This window comes from Cetorhinus maximus, chromosome 11, assembly GCF_964194155.1.
Source record: "Cetorhinus maximus chromosome 11, sCetMax3.hap1.1, whole genome shotgun sequence".
Lineage (NCBI taxonomy): Eukaryota > Metazoa > Chordata > Chondrichthyes > Lamniformes > Cetorhinidae > Cetorhinus > Cetorhinus maximus.
In genome coordinates, this window is record NC_135889.1 from 29,543,014 (window position 1) to 29,559,500 (window position 16,487).

General features: G+C 43.1%; 1 protein-coding gene across 1 annotated transcript in view; it reads right to left on the reverse strand.

Annotated features, from left to right (window-relative positions):
* The window catches only part of unc80 (unc-80 homolog (C. elegans)), a 535,199-nt gene that overhangs the window by 382,595 nt on the left and 136,117 nt on the right, over nt 1-16,487 (reverse strand). The window contains exons 14-16 of the mRNA XM_078551715.1: nt 8,271-8,402; nt 7,532-7,679; nt 333-481 (exon numbers count right to left, since the gene is read on the reverse strand). Of these exons, the coding sequence (XP_078407841.1) occupies nt 333-481; nt 7,532-7,679; nt 8,271-8,402 (429 nt within the window). The remainder of the gene's footprint in view (nt 1-332; nt 482-7,531; nt 7,680-8,270; nt 8,403-16,487) is intronic.

The following is a 16,487-nucleotide window of genomic DNA, read 5'->3' on the forward strand; positions in this document are numbered from 1 at the left end:
AACCATTCACAATATTGGCCTCCTCCCCAGGCAGTCAGCACTGGCTGGATGCTGAAATCATTTTAAACAGCAGCTAGTCTGGAGTTGTCATACTGCCTATGCTGCAGTCAACAGGGATGGGTTAATTGTGCAAGTCTGTTTTCGGGGGCTACTGAATTTAGACACCTTGATTCCAGGTAAACCACTGAAAAGGTTAAGGACTGTTATTTATTGACTTTCTAGAAAGAATCTTCTCTTGGAAATTAATTTCCATGCAAATATTATGATAAAGTGACACACCATGAAGACAACATTAAACTCACGACAAATCGACTTCCAAAAGTGATTCTTACCAGATTCTCAGCACTGTGTAATTCATGTGTAGTGGATGCACATCGTGTGATCAGAGGTTTGAACATGCAGCTCACAATAATTACTTCCATACTTCGTGCAGTTGATTTACTGTCACCAGTAGTAAAATTATTTCCAAATCCAGCCTTGTCTAAATGTATAGAAAATACAGATGAATACTTTATTTGCTAAGGCCCATGTTCACATCCTTTTTAACCAATTATAACCAACTTTCTTATCCTTAATCCTCTTAAATCTCTCTTACTCATTCCGACTGGTCAGCAAATTATTTATTGTTGTGTGTCTGCACATCAATTAACATGTCAATTTACAATAATAACTGCTTTTTGTTATGAAGTTCCAACTGTGTGTCAATAGCCAATTCCTAAATGTATTTTTTTTAACATAATTATTGTTGAATTGTGTTTGCTACTAATTGAAACTGTTTTCTTTAACCATAGAACATTAACTTCTCTGTTTTTAACACCCTCCTATTCAGCTTTTAAAAAGTTTATTTCCCACACCACCCAATTTCATCCCCTCCTTAAGTGTCACAGTGGCTCAGTGGATAGCAAGCTCTCACTTCTGACTCAGGTGGCTGTGGATTCAAGTCCCACCGCAGAGACTTGAGTACAAAATACAGGCTTACACTTCATACTGGGAGAGAGCTCCAATTTCAGAGATCCACCTTTCTAAAGAAGAAAGACAAGTTGAGCAGAGTAGTGATTTGGATAAAATCAAGTAGAGTGTGTCACAAAGGAACAGGAAGTTTAATAAAGATAACAGGGCATCAGTGTCTACGGTCACATCAGGGAATAAAATTGTAAAACGTTAAGATTAAAGGCACAATATCTGAATGCAAGAAGCATTCACGACAAAATAGGTAGTAGAGATCTCGTAGCCATAATTGAGACATGGGCAGTATTTTGGGTTTTGGGTTGGAACCCCGATATCGTCGTCAAATGGGACTCATGACCCTGCATCTCGTGGGAAACAGTCACCAGCAGCAATCTTCCCAAATTGGTCAATTAATGACCAGAGGGTGGGCTCTGACTACAGCCTGTGGTGAGTGGGTGGGGGGGTGTGTGTGTGTGTGAGAGAGAGAGAGAGAGAGAGAGCAAAAGAGAGAGACAACCTCCATCTTGAAGTGCTTTCTCAGCAACTTTAAAATTTAAAAAATGGGCACAGCAGCTGGGCCACCATCATGGAGGAGGACATCTGATGTAGCTGTGGTCAGTCAGGTGACGAGGGCCTCAAAGAATGCCTGGAGCGCTGGCTCCATGGTCTGCTACCGGAAGGCTGCCGCCAGCCATCTGGCTTAATTCCCAATGTCATTAAGGAGCCTGCAGGCCAACTGGAAAATTCCAGTCAGCCTCTGACAATAGACCTTAGTAGGCCACTAACACCCCTTACTTGGCTACAGCCGCCAATGCAGATCCTGCCTCCGGAATATGGCCTGGGGACAGGACAGTGCCAGAAAACTAGCAGGTGGTGCAAATTAGCATGCAGCCCCCCTCCGTACTCACTATCTTATGGCTTCAAGGTGACAAAGATTGGCAACATTCCAGTGAGCATGACTTTTACAAAAGATAGGCAAAATGGAAAAGGACAGGGATAAGCATGACAATAAGCGATAAGATAAAGACAGTAGTGACAAAGGATCTTAGCCCAGAAAATCAGAATGCAGAATCAGAGTGATGGATCTAAGAAATAGCAAAGAATAGAAAACACTGGTGGGAATAGTTTATAGGCCCCCTAGTATTTACAGTGTTAGGCAGGGTGATAAATCATCATATTAGAGAAGCATGTAAAAAGAAAAATGTAATGATTGCTTGTACTTTAACCTTCATGTAGACTGGACAAACCAAATTGACAAAAGTAGTTTGAGGGACAAGTTAATGGATGACATTCAAGCAAGTTTTCGAGAACAATATGTCCAGGAACCAATGAGGGAAGAAGCTATTTTTGAATCAGTATTGTGTAACGAGAGGGGGTTAATTAGCAATCTCAAAGTAAAGGATCTGCTGGGGAAAAGTGATCATAATATGATGGAACTGATATTGAGTTTCATATTGATGTGTTTAAGTGCAAAACTAGGGTATAAAATTTTTTTTTCAATTACGTAGGGAGGAATGAGTTGGCTAAGGTCGATTGGAAGATTAGATTAAAGGATATAAGTAGATAAGCAATGCTGAACATTTAATGAAAATATTCATAATTCTCATGCATTTATTCTTAAGGAATAAAAACTCCACGAGAAATGTGGTCCAACTGTGGCTAACTAGAGTATTGATTAAAAGAAGAGGCTTACAACATTGACGAAAAGAGTAAGCCTGAGGATTGGGAGGGTTTTTGAAATTAGCAAATGAGGGTCAAAAATTGATAAAGAAGGGGAAAATAGAATGAGAGTAAACTAGCAAGGAATATAAAAATATAAAAAGAGATTGTAAAAAGAGATTGGAAGTCTGTAAAATTAACAAAATTAACAAAAGTAAATATAGGTCCCTTAGAAGTAGAGAGAGGAGAAATCATAATGGGGAATAAGGAAATGACAAGGACATTAAACAAATGATTTGTATCCGTCTTCACAGTACAAGACAAAATAAAATGGAAATTGTGCAGAAACAAGGGTCTAACGAGATTGAGGAACTTTTAAAGCAATGAATATTAGTAAATAAATAGTACTGAGGAAATTAATTGAACTGAAGACCAACAAATCTCCTGAACATGATGGCCTACATCCTAGAATTGCAAAGAAATGGCAGCAGAGATGTCTTGGTTTTCATTTTCCAGAATTTCCTAGATTTAGAATCCTACTAATGAAGAAAAGAGGGAGGAAGAAAACAGGGAACTATAGGCTTAGCCTGTCATCAGTATTTGGGAAAATACTAAAAAATGCTCTATTATTAGAAGCATGGGTTTATATCAATGACTTAGATGAATGGGCTGAGTATGATGTAAGGAGTTTGCTTATGGGAAAAATTTTCTTCTCATGAGGGGGGAAGTTCAGGAGCGGGTACATGCTGGTGCGCCTCTGATCGACGCCCCCGCTTGGGGGCGCGCCGCCATTTTACGTGGGCGGGCCAATTAAAGCCGGCCCATCATGACGTCTGCCAGGAAGCACTATGTGCTCCCTGTGCGGGGGCGGGGGGGATTCCCTAAGCCATCTCCTTGGGGCTAAGTGCTGCCTCAGGAAGATTGGCGCCAAATTCAAAAATGTGAAATAGAGAAATATAAAATTTCCCTGACATGTCCCCTCATCTGACACTGTCACATGAGTTGGGACATGACCATCGCTTTTAATTAAACATTTATTACATTTTTAAAAACCTACATGAAAGCTCATCCCGCCCGTGGATGAGGTTTCATGCTTTTTCTGAAGCCCGCCAGGGCTCCCAGCCTGCCCGCCAACCTTAAGGTTGGATGGGCAGGTCCTTTAAGTACTTCAATTAGTTTTTAAATGGCTTCAATTGGCCGTTGACAGGTCAGCGGGAGCACAGATGATTCAGCTGCGCCCCCGCCGACATGAAAATTGAAATGACGCGGGGTGACGTCGGGAGTTCTATCCAACATCATCCCGTGTCATTTTACACGTCAGCAAGTGGGCCCCGCCCCCCCGCTCGCCGAACTCAATATCCTACCCTATGATACAAAGCTAAGTGGGGAAGTAAGCTGTGAAGGGGGCGCAAAGAGGCTGTAAAGTGATAAAGGCAGGATAAGTGAGTGGGCAAGAAGGTGGCAAATGGGGCATAATGTGGAGAAATGTGAAATTATCCATCTTGGTAGAAAGAATACTTTTTCAAAGGGGAGACTAGTTTGTGCAGATATGTAGTGGGATTTGGGGTCCTTGTCCAGGAATCACAGAAACTTAACATGCAAGTACAACAAATGCTAGTTAACCTTGATTGCAAAGGGTCAGTGTATAAGAGTAAGGGCGCCTTGCTGCAATTATATTGAGCTTTGGGGAGATCACACCTAGGGTGCCATATGCATTTTTGGACTCCTTAACTAAAGAAGGATATACATGCTTTACAGAGGGTGCAATGAAGGCTACTGGATTCATTCCTGGGATGACAGGGTTGTTTTATGAGGAGAGATAGAGTAGAATAAGCCTATATTCTCTGGAGTTTAGAAGGATAAGAAGTGATCTTATTAAAAGGCATAAAATTATTAGAGGGCTTGAATCGATAGATGTTGGTTGAGAGGCTGTTTACCCGATTGAGGAATTATAGTCTCAGGTTAATAGTTCAACCATGTAGGACTGAGATCAGAAGAAACGTATTAACTCAGAGGGTCATAGATCTTTGGAATTCTCTACCCAAGAGGGTTGCAGATGATCAGTCATTGAGTATATTCAAGACTAAAGACCCTTAGAGATAAGGAAATCAAGGGGTGGGAGGATAGGGCAGAAAAAAGTTTAAGTCTAAAATTAGCTATTATTTTATCGAATGACAGAGCAGGCTTGAGTAGCCTTATGATCAACTCTTGCTCCTAATTCTTTTGTTCCTCTCTAAAAGCCATTGCCCAGTACCCCAACTAAGTAGATAATTTAAATATGCGAGCCTAGATGGTGAGTATCTGCAGACTGGTCAACTATGGGAGCAGCACAGCCAAGTCAATCCTGCATTTACCTAACATCCAAAGACATATAATTTTCATAGATCCACAGTGGTGTACATCACAGAAGGCAACCTCTCTGCCCATTCTGTTTGTACCAGATCCCTATTAGTGCAATTCAAAACTGATCTGACTCTCCCCTCTGCTTCGAATGCTTATCCAATTTTTCCTTAAAGATACAACAATCCCTGCCTCAACCACGCAACATAGGGCAAAAACATTTATCTGGGACAAAGCATTTCATGTTCCAACAACTTCACATAAATATTTTTGTTTCTGAGCTATCGCCTCAATCTCTCAGTGGCAGTTTTAATTTGATTATTCCAGTCACTTACTTCCCAATTGGAAGAATTAGCATTTCTCTTTGAAATGTTAAAAACTGTTATTAAATTTCCTTCTAGCCTTCTTTGCTGCAATGCAAATAGTCCCATAATTTCAAATTGTTCCTTATAGCTATAATTTCCCATCTTAAGCATCATCTTGGTGGATGAAGACTCCATATGACTTTAATATTCTTTGTATGTGGTGCCCAAAACTGCACACAGTACTCCAACTGCAGCTTAACCAATGCTTTGTACAAATGTGCTAATGCTTCTTAATCTTGGCCCCATCTCTGAAATCCAAAACACTATTAGCATTTACTTATGGTGTTATCTATCTCAAGTCACATATTCAAACCCATCGATCTCTGTTCATCCAGCACCTTTAGCTTCCTTTACTGGATGTATACTTCTTCGTCTTTCCTCCAAAAAAATCAAAACTTACCTCACACTTTTCCACATTAAATTGCGCCAAAATGTTGTGCCCTCTCCACCAATCTGTGTACGATCTTGTGACATCTTGTACGGTCCTCCCCCATGTTTGCAATGCCCCCTACTTTAGTGTCTTCAACAAATTTTGAGTCTGTGTTCCCTATACTGAAGTCCAAATTATTTATACATGGTGGGAACAAAAGTTGACAAAGCATGGGCTGCCAGGATACACCATTTCCAACATTTCTCTGTACAAGCACGACTTACTTGCCCCATTTCCTATCTGTAAAACAACTCTGTACCCATGCTGCTACATTGGGTAGCACTCAGGAGTATAATCCTACATGGATTCTTCCCCTCCTTTATTCAATTGCACTGAGACTAACTATAATACCAACCTCTGCTGTTCTGGGTGAAATTAGTTAATTCAGTACTGGAACCCTCCTGGAAATTATGACTCAGTATCTATGTGCATTTTCCAATTGGTCCAACAGTGCAAAATCTTTGCCTTCAATTGAAAATTTGTACCAGTACTTGCAAGTCTCGCATAGAAAGAAAACCTTTTCAAAGGCCTTTTCAAAGAAACAATACACGTCTCTCAATAACTGTAATTTTGAGTGGAAAAATATAAACTTGAGAATTATTTTCCTGATACACGACACTTCAATTTCAATGTTTCCATCACAAACAGCATACGGACGAAAATTAAACCTCTTCTTAATCTAACAATTTATTTTAATTTAATTTCAAAAAGCTTTTAGAGCCAAAACAATTTTAAACCACATCAATACAGTATTCCCAAATAAGGCTTGGCAATCATAAGCCAAACCCATGCAACATTTTTAAGGTCACCTCCTTTACTTATGAATAAAGGAATAAGTAAAATGTACTTACCTGTGGTAGGCCTCCCGATTGGAGCCACCAATTTTCCTGTTTCAAAGAGGCTGGGGCGCCTAAAGCGGACGTTGCAACCCCCAGCTGATCGGATCTGAATACCTAGTGCTATTAAAGAAATTTTTGGAAAATAAATGGCTGTTAAAGAAACTAAAAAATGAACATGAGGAGAGAACATCCACATCTCGGGGATTTCTCAAAAAAAATATTCCAATGAGATTTTTTACAACAGACAGGAAACTTTTGATCCTTCATGCAAACTGTTGAGTTTTATGGAAGGTTAGGACCACCTAGTTTGGTATTATATGTGAACTCTAGGTAACCCCACCCTCTCTTTAACAGGAAAAATGGTAGCTGCAGTTTTTAGGAAGAAAATGTTATTTATTCAGTCTTTTAGATGTAGAGATTGATTTAAAATTGGGGGGAGGTGTTATGGAAGAATTATGATTTCAAGCATCAACCTTGAGGTTTACAGAATCTTATCCTCACGTTTCTTTTTCAGTTTTCCAAATGTTGTTGATGCAGCTGTTTGGTGCACCAAAGTATCATACCATGCTGTTTTTGTGATTCCTCACACAATGACTATCCCATCTCAACGATGCTAACAGAGAAAAATGTAAGGAAGGCTAAGTATTTTTCCATTTTATAGGAGTGAATCAGTGGACAATTCACCCTACACTATTCATACGGGTGTGTTACTGATCAATTCAAGAGGTTTACAGGATAGAGGATGGAGAACTTGAAGAGAAAAAAAGACAATGAAATGGTAAAAATACTGTTTTTTACAGGATTGCAATAAAATCCAACTGAAAGTCAAATAGATACAAATAGCTATCTTGTAACTATTTGTATGTAATCAAACCCTATTGATTATATACTTAGCAACTGCCACATAGAAAAAAAAAGAAACAATTGATAGAAAGGATTGCTGTACTTACTGTCAGTAACTGGTTCCATGCAAAACCCTAGCAAAGCATGTAAAAAATCCACTACGTTGTTCAGGGAATCCTTGTTCACATACTCCCGCAGAGTTTGACGAAACTGTACTTTGCTAAGTTTGTACAATCTAGTAAGACAGTTTTGTGCCTAAAATGATTAATACATTTTAAAATAAACAATGCTTAGTATTAGCTAACAGAAATATTCAACAAATTTGAAAAAAAATTGATGCTAGCATCAGACATGTTTCAGTGAAAGATTAATAAAGCAATGTTATTTCATTCAGGTATATATCATACTAAGGAAGCAATAAGTTGATGGATTGAAAGACGCTACACTTCAGTACAGTACTGTAGATCACAGTTCTAGAACATTGAAGAAGCGTTGTTCTAATTTTCTGGTCCAAGGTGACAATGGATCAGCCTAAAATTAGATCAATGACCGTTAAGACATGGTAGGGCTGATAAAGGTGTTAATTACTTGAGCTGAAAAATCTTCAACTGAGTTTAAAAGAGGCTACAAAATGATTGAGTGATGACTTTGGGTAAATCTGAAAAATAGCCCTATTTATAATAGGCATATCTTGGGGTGAATTGAACGACCAGCAATAGTTTAAAAAAAACCTTTACATTGCTCCCCAAAGGTGCCTCAGCCTCGAAGCATCATTTACTGTATGACATTTCTTGGCCACCCCTACAACATTTTCAATCTTACTATTTATAAATAGCAGCCACTTACTTGAAGGCGGAGACGGTCTCCCGACAGCCCACGGTGGCCCTCACCACATCCATATGCGCATCCCAGTGACTTCACTATTTTGATGAGCATTGTTAATGTAAGTTTATGAATGTTGCCTGGGATATCTTCATCCTAATTAAACATAAATACATGTTAGCACTACATGGTAAGAGACTAGCTGCAAACATTTGCATAAAAAGCTGGACTGAGGAATGATTTTCTCTTATATATACGTACATATGTGTGTAAATTTGTGGTTAGAAGAAATAGTGGTCACACAGTAGCAGTGCTTTTGTAATCAAGCAAAAATGCTGGATTTGCTGAATAACAATATATTTCATATCACAAAAGGGGAAACTTTTCAAATTATTTAAGTAACTTTTATAGTTTATATACTTGAAAGAGATTTTATCCCCCTTTTCTCACTACCCCCTTGAAGATAATGAGTTGCTGGAGGATATGGTTTTATAAATGCCAAATGCCCTCAGTTAACTCATCCAAGTGATGAGTCTCCATGTGTGGACATAGACAGAGAATTGTTGGTCTATTTGACTGTGGAAGACATTAGAACTGAGGTTGACACTTCTTCATTTACCATTCATATGCAGTACGGTGTAATGATAAGTGGCAATATTGACACTCTCCACCAATGGACTGGGGGGGTCTCGTCAATTTCAGTACCCAATCACTTAAGAACAAATTAGCATCATAATCTTAAAATTGTATTTTGGGATCTCTTAAAGCTATGTTAATTCTGACTATATTGAATCAATTGATAATCTCAGTGTTTCTTTTACACATTCCTGCTTATAGTTATAAAACAAAGTTGGCTGAATCAAAGTTAATGCTGAGTTATGTATTTATTGCATTTTGTCAATGCTCCTTTTTTAGCTGATTGGTTAATGTATCTGTATTAACTAGTGCACTTAAAAAGAGGAATTTAACCTGTATGTATTTATAATGGAAATGTTCAAAGGGCTTGTAAAATCTATCTTGCATAAATTTATGAAGTAAAAATGAGAAAAAAAATGGAGTCTATCACCTGCCTCTTCACACTTTTGGTTGAACAGCAATATGTAACTTATGGAAAGTTAGCAAAAAAAAGAAAACAAAGTCACACTTAGGGCAGAATTTTCCATTCTGGAAACCAAGTGCAGTGGCGGGTGGGAAAGTCCGCATGATTCCCGTTAGGCTGGATTGATCCGTGTGATTTTTCACTTTTCATCTCATTAATTATGCACCAATGAGGAGCTCATTGAATCTTGTGGCAGGGTGGGCAAGGATTCGTCCATCCCACCATTACCTCATGTGGCCCAAGATCCTGGTGCCATATTTAAATAGCACCCGCACAGACATTCACTCACTGCAGGCCAGGTGTGTTGTTTCATTCTGTTTCTCAATGGCACCCTTAAGAACAAAATCCCCTGATCATGCCTCAGCGACGCCTCCCTGGGGTTTCTCTTCTAGGTCGTCCAGGAAAGGCAGGAGGTGCTCTTTCCAAGGGATGGGAGCAGGAGGTCCTCCCACCTGACCACGCTGGCCTGGAAGGAGGTCACCAAGGAGGTCAGCGCCTGATGCCAACAAAAAAGGGCCACACTGCAGTGCAGGAAAAAAATGAACGATCTCATGTGCTCCACTAGGGTAAGTGAAACTACTTCTCACTCCAATCTCTCACTCTTATAAGGGCAGTTAGCCTAAGGGTTGTGACAACAGGCATGAATGCTTCTGAACTGCTCTTGCATTCATAGTGCTCACAGTAAATCCATCTGTCTTTATGCAGGGCAAGATCAGCCACAACAGAAAGGAGAGATCCAAAATGGGAAGGGGGACCCCAGAGCGGAGGACACTCACCTCTCGCGAGCAGCAGGCAGCAGAACTTGCTAGAGAGGATTTGGATCATTCCTGCATGAGGCTGGCCTCCCCCAACAAGCCAGTGAGGGTGCATTCAATATGTATCGACAAGATACAGGCAATGACTGTGTGACCTATAATACTGGAGCCTGCGAATTCAATCACTAATTATCTCCTCTCTATTCCAGCTACCAGCAAGAAAAAGCAGAGGAAGACCTCTAGCAAGCACATCAGCCCCAGGCCCCAGACCACCTCAGAAAAGACAAAGATCCATCAGCTGAAGAACCGTTACTGCATTCACCTGCACCTTCCACCTGTGCAGATACACGCACCTTAGTGGGACCTAGTTCTAGAGTAGTCTTGGGTTCACAATCTGGTGATCACCTCACCAACACCTGTCCAAAGCAGGCAGAGGCAGTGGCAGCCAAAGTCTCTGACACTTGCAGGACTGCTGGAGACCAGGCCCCTGCTGAGTCCAAGTCCAACGATGAGCCTCTGGAATTGGCCCCGAGAGAAATGGGGATGCAGAGACAGGGAGGGGAATATCAGGCAAAGTTTTCAGATGCTGTCACCAGACTGGAATGAAGGGTGGAGAAGTCCATCCACATTCTGGCTGATGTCGTTGATCCAGCATATCGATGCATTGAAGTCTCCACGGGAAGGGTGGCGGCCGCCTTGGATACCCAGGTAAAGCATTTTCTGCCGGATTTGCATTCAGATCTGCACACTATCACTCTAGCCATGGGTGTGTTCCAGTAGTGGGTAGGCGAGAGGGGAATGAGATGCCTCGACCTCCCTCCAGATGCCCCTTCTCCACAAGGAGTCAGGGAGTGGTCCTCGAGCACCCAAAGGGAGGACTGTCAGCTGCACACCCCGGGGGCATCTACCCACACACTCCAAGGGTGTCCTGCCACCCCAAGTCCCCTCTGCCAGTGACCCCATCAACTCCAACATGTCAGGCCGAGGAGGGTGCATCTGCCCGGGAGCTGGAGACCTTTATCAGTCCGGTGCCGTCCAGGCCTTGGCCCATCAAAGTCATCTCAGAAATAGAGCATTGCAGTCAGTAGGCTGCCTCCACATCTGCTGCAGATGCTGGGGACATACCTGGACGTAGCGGTAGGGTTAGAAAAATTAAGAAGTTTGCAATGTACAACAGTGGCATGGGTGTTCTTTCACTGTATATATACTGTCACTATTGTAAATATAGTTTGCATTTATCCCTCTCCAAGTCTCAGGTATTGAATGGCTAATCGATGGGATGCAAGATCTCACGTTCATTCAAGGGATCAAAGTGAATCCCAACACCTCCCACCCCCAATTATCTCCTAGCTAGATCCTCAGTTCCATAAAATCTCACGCAGTCTCATCACAGTGAATCGCCTTTAGTTCCACATCTGCGATATGAACAAGGCCTTTCATATGTGAAGACGATTGCTGAACAACACACGTGACCTTTGGATCTCAGGCAGACACTATTTGGCCTCAGAAAATTTTCTCATCAAGGTTAGTGATTATCCCAATGCTTTCACACTCAAGTATGTAGTTTGTGGATGTCACAAGTATTTGCCACGACCAAAATTAGAATCTTTTCTCGCAAGTGTGCTTTGTAATGGCGGTTATTTTATGACTGAGAGCTTTTGGGAAAAGTAGTATTAATTGAGCACCATAGCCTTTCATGCCTCCCTGCAGCATGTTTTTGTCTCTGTGTTTAAGGCTGAATGTTATTCCTTTCTTAGTTCCCACTCTCCCAATGCATGATGCTGAATGATTGAAGTCGGTTCCACTCAGTGACATTTGAAATATCTGCTAGAGAGGAAAGTGCGTGTGATGTCAGAGGTGTGTGCTCATCCTGATGAAGCCATCCACTTAACTGTGAGGATCTTACTTTGCTCCTGAAAGCTGCCTAGCGGTGCTTTACAGAGTCTTTCTGTAAAGGCACAGTATGCAAATTGATATGGAATTCATTGCATTACTGTGCACTCATTGACTTAGGGTAGACAGAAAAGAGTGGCCTTTGTGAAATGGGCAATGTTGAGGCATGTAATGTTGTTATCCCTCCCTAACAGCACTGTTGGTGTAACCAGACCACATGGATTGCGAAGGCAGCTACCACCACCTTCTCAAGGGCAATTAGGGATGGGCAATAAATGCTGGTCTAGCCAGAGAAGCTCATATCCCATGAATTAATTAAAAAAAAAACAATGCTTTGGCACATCTCCTGAGTGCTCAGCAGGAACTATGAAGGGAAGTTGTCATTCGCTGCCGCGCCAATACTGACTGGGCCTCATCTCTCCCAAATGTCAAGGCAATGCAGACTGAAGACTTGGCAGGCTTCCGACGAATACAGGGTTATACGTGTTTGTAAATAATCAAACAATAGTCCTGCTGAACCACTCTCCGTGAGTAAAATGCAAACATAACTTGCAGCTTTGGGTGCATGCTGTAGAGTAACATGTCACTGCATCCTGATGTCTGAAGTTATACTGGGGTTCAGTAGCAAGATGATGCCTCTGCATTATTCATCCATGCGAGGTGGTATCTGGAGAGATGGTGTTGTCCAGATGTTGCTCCCTCTTGAGACAGTCAAACGATAACCATTGACTAATGTTTCTCCTATTAGTGCCACCTTGCTAAGTTGCTGTCATACTGGCAGCAGTTCATCCATGTGTGCAATAGTGTTTCAGCTGTTTAAAGGCTGCCATGCCCACTGACTTGTTGACACCATGGTTGAAAGGACTGCTTATCACATTCCACAGTGGCCACATGTTCCCTTCCATATGCGCCTTCCAAGGATGATCCCATCATTAGGGATGATGACGACTTATGCTGTTTCAGTGACCATTGTGAGATTGATGACCTTTCCTGGCACGTTGACACTGACAATGAGGTTTTGTTGTGTCCCTTTCATTGAAGCCTGGAGAGAACTTCAACTGTGAAAACTTGTCTTCGCTCACCTTATTCCCCTTGAAATCTTGCAGCTATCAGGTTGTCATGTGTATGTCTGCCATGTCTGCAATGACATCCTCATGTGGCACGTCTGAATCCTCACCCTCTTCAGATTCATCCCCTTCCGTGTTCTCCTCGATCAAGGAGACGTCTAGCTCCTCCATGTCTCCCTCAGCAATGCTAGGTTGTGCAGGGTGCAAGCAAACAACAATGATGTGACACATTGTCTGCAGTGAGCATTGAGGAGCCCTGCCTGACCAATCCAAACATTGGAAACACATCTTTAAGAGGCCAACAGACTGCTCTATTAAGGACTTGTGGCTGAGTGTGCAGCACTGTATCTCTCCTCAGATGCACTCTGTGGTCAACAAACAGGCATCATTAGTCATGTGTTCTCATGTGTTAACACCGAGGAGCCAAAAGTCTAAGCTCCGAGTTCCCTCAAATACCACTGGCACATGAGTGTGACTCAAAATGCACGAGTCATGTGAGTTCCCTCCATACCAAGCATAAACATACTGGATCTGCTTTCTGTAATTATAAATGAGCTGGACGTTCAGAGACTGAAATCCTTTTCTATTAATGAATCTCAGAGGCTGCTACCAGGTTTGCTCTCAAGGCCGCACATGCAGTCGATGGCACTCTGTACTTAGAGAAAGCCTGAGATCGCAGTGAATCCCACAGCTCTGGCAGCTTGGCTTCCTCCAACCATGTAGAATTGCATGTAATGGTGAGCTTTACTGAAAAGGGCATCTGTCACCTCCCTTATGCATTGTGTGCTGTCGATTGTGAGATACCGCAAAGGTGCCCAGTTGAGCATTGGAAGGACCCGCTGGCAAAAAAGCTCAGTGCGGTGGTAGCCTTCAGAGGAACCAACATTGGATTCCCTCCAAGTCCGTGCAGTGTGTGCTCCTCACAGACAATTTGGCAAATATGAGCTACTACATCCCTGGACAAGCGAAGACACCCACGGCACTGCCTTTCGCTCATCTCCTTGTACGAGCTGCATCTTCTGTAGACCCTTAGTCGCGCCAAAAGTGTTTGTGGATTTGGCTTCTCCTTGTCAGCATCTGGGGCTTCCTGGGGCCTCGCTGGCTCTTGTTCCTGAGGATGACAATCTTTCCTTAGCTGTATCAATCGGTGTCGGGCCCTTCTTCTCATTCTAATCAAAGCCATCAAGAAAGTAGCGTTGCCTGCAGGGTGCATTCCCTACTCCTCTTTGTTTCTGTGGACAGGTGCAATTGAGCAATCAATGGTAGTTCCTGTTGAATGGTCTCCTTCTATATACAAGGTAGGAATGTAGCCTCTAGCCCTTCATTTGCCCTCAGTCTGTACATGACATACCAACGCCATCGCTTGCAGGATGACAGCATCCTGGAGGATGACAGGTGGCTGAGCTTTCTCCTCAGACATGACTGCACATTCACAACAAGGGTATTAATTAGGGTCAAAAGACTCATGTCCTGTGACCCACATTCAGGCTTCTGGTGGTTTTTCCTCCAGTGACCTTGACAATAATTATTGATACCCAATCCTTGTACTCATGACTGCAAGAATGCCATAACCGCTACACTGGGAACATGGAGGCCTGTAGGGCCCATACTGCCTCTGTGCAGTAGCTGTGGCTCTTGATTGTTTGACCCAACATCCATTCTCACCCATTAAAAGCAAAATACTGCAGATGCTGGAAATCTGAAGCAAAAACAGCAAAAGCTGAAAAAACTCAGCAGGCCTAACAGCATCTGTGGAGAGAGAAACAGAGTTAACGTTTCTAGTCCATGTGACTCTTAACTCTGTTTCTCTCTCTACAGATGCTGTTAGACCTGCTGAGTGTTTCCAGCATTTTCAGTTTTTGATCCATTCTCACATGCCTCTTAAGGATCAGATGGCAATTACGACCATATGCACTGCAGCGCCAAAACTTAATGGATTCTCGTCTAAAAGTTAAACATTAATAAAGGAGCCAAGCTCCTTTATTGTGCATTAGGCACTCGAGTCCAGCACTCAGTTGAGCCATGCTCTCCATGATTTGAGAGGAAATTTATAGGGCGCCCCTTCAATTGGCCAAAAGTTGCTGTGCTGAACTCTTCCACTCGGCCAGAGACCCTTCCCCAATCAATTTGTTCTAGCTTGTTTTTCAGATTGCGTCATTCTTAGGTGAAATCAAAAAAGGTGCTGCTAACTTTCATCCGTGAGACCAGCTTCCAACTTTCCCCTTCGCCCACCAAGTTTCTTCCATCCTGTTCCATACTCACCGCTTCCTAATTCCCATTCCTCTTGTCACTATTCACTCTCTCCCTGTTATCCTTGACCCCATTATTGTTCACATGGATATTCTTCTTCTCCCCACTGAACCCTTTAATGTTGATGTCTCATGCTCTTTGTCAACGTGACCCCTCCCCTTCTTGAGGCCACATGCACCCTGACTTTCCGGGACTCCCTCCATGAGACCATCCAATACCCCCCATGACTTTTCAGTTACCGATTTAGAAGATCCAGATGCCTTCCCAGAACGTTAACGTGCCCTCTGCCTCACAATACCTTGACTCGAAACCCCAGTACCAAATTTCTTAAGTGACTGACCATGCCCTGCTGTGCATGACTGTCACTGCTCAGAGAGGCCTTCCCCCACCAAAGACCGGGACCAAGACATGCGTGTCATGCAGAGCCCTCTAATATGGCTCATACATTCCCAGGATGGTCTCTTCAATGTGCCTCCGACAGCTTAGCCTCAGCCCCAGGACAGTCTCCTCAATATGCCCCTGGCAGTGTGGCCTCACCCCCAGGACAGTCTCTGACTCTTCTTGGAACATCTTATAATTCTTGCCTCAGGACAGTTTGTCACTAGTCCACTCTGTTCCTTTACCATCCCCCAGTTCTGCTTCTGTCTCCCAACTCCGCCCTAGTGTTTCCACTCCCCCTGCCCCGTCCTGCCTCTGTCTCCCTCCGGCTCGTGTTTCCCCTCCCCCTTGCCCTGCCTCTGTCTCTTCCCTCCGTACTCATGCTTCCCCCCTTGTCCTGCCTCTGTCTCCCCTCTCCCCTTTCGTGTTCCACACCCCCACCTCGCCCCCTAGCCCTGCTTCAGTCTCACCCCTCCCCACTGGTCTTGCCCTGCCCTCCGGCGCCCCTGACGCCTGTAAACAACAGGCGGGCTGTGGGGAACGCTGCTGCCCACTCACCTCAGTCCCCCCAAAGTGAAGGCCGCCAAGTGTATGTCGTCTTTGTGAAATACTTTCCTGCCGACATGGACAGACGAGATGGCGGGGTTCCAAGAGACTGGCGGGGTGGCCTTTTAATCATATGCTGGTGTATTACAATTAGCTCCCCGCTGACCGATGGCAGGAAACGCGGCCTGCCGTTGGCAGGCTGAGCGAACAATCGCGACCTGCCATCATGCCGTCGTGATGCAGGTCGCGCCAT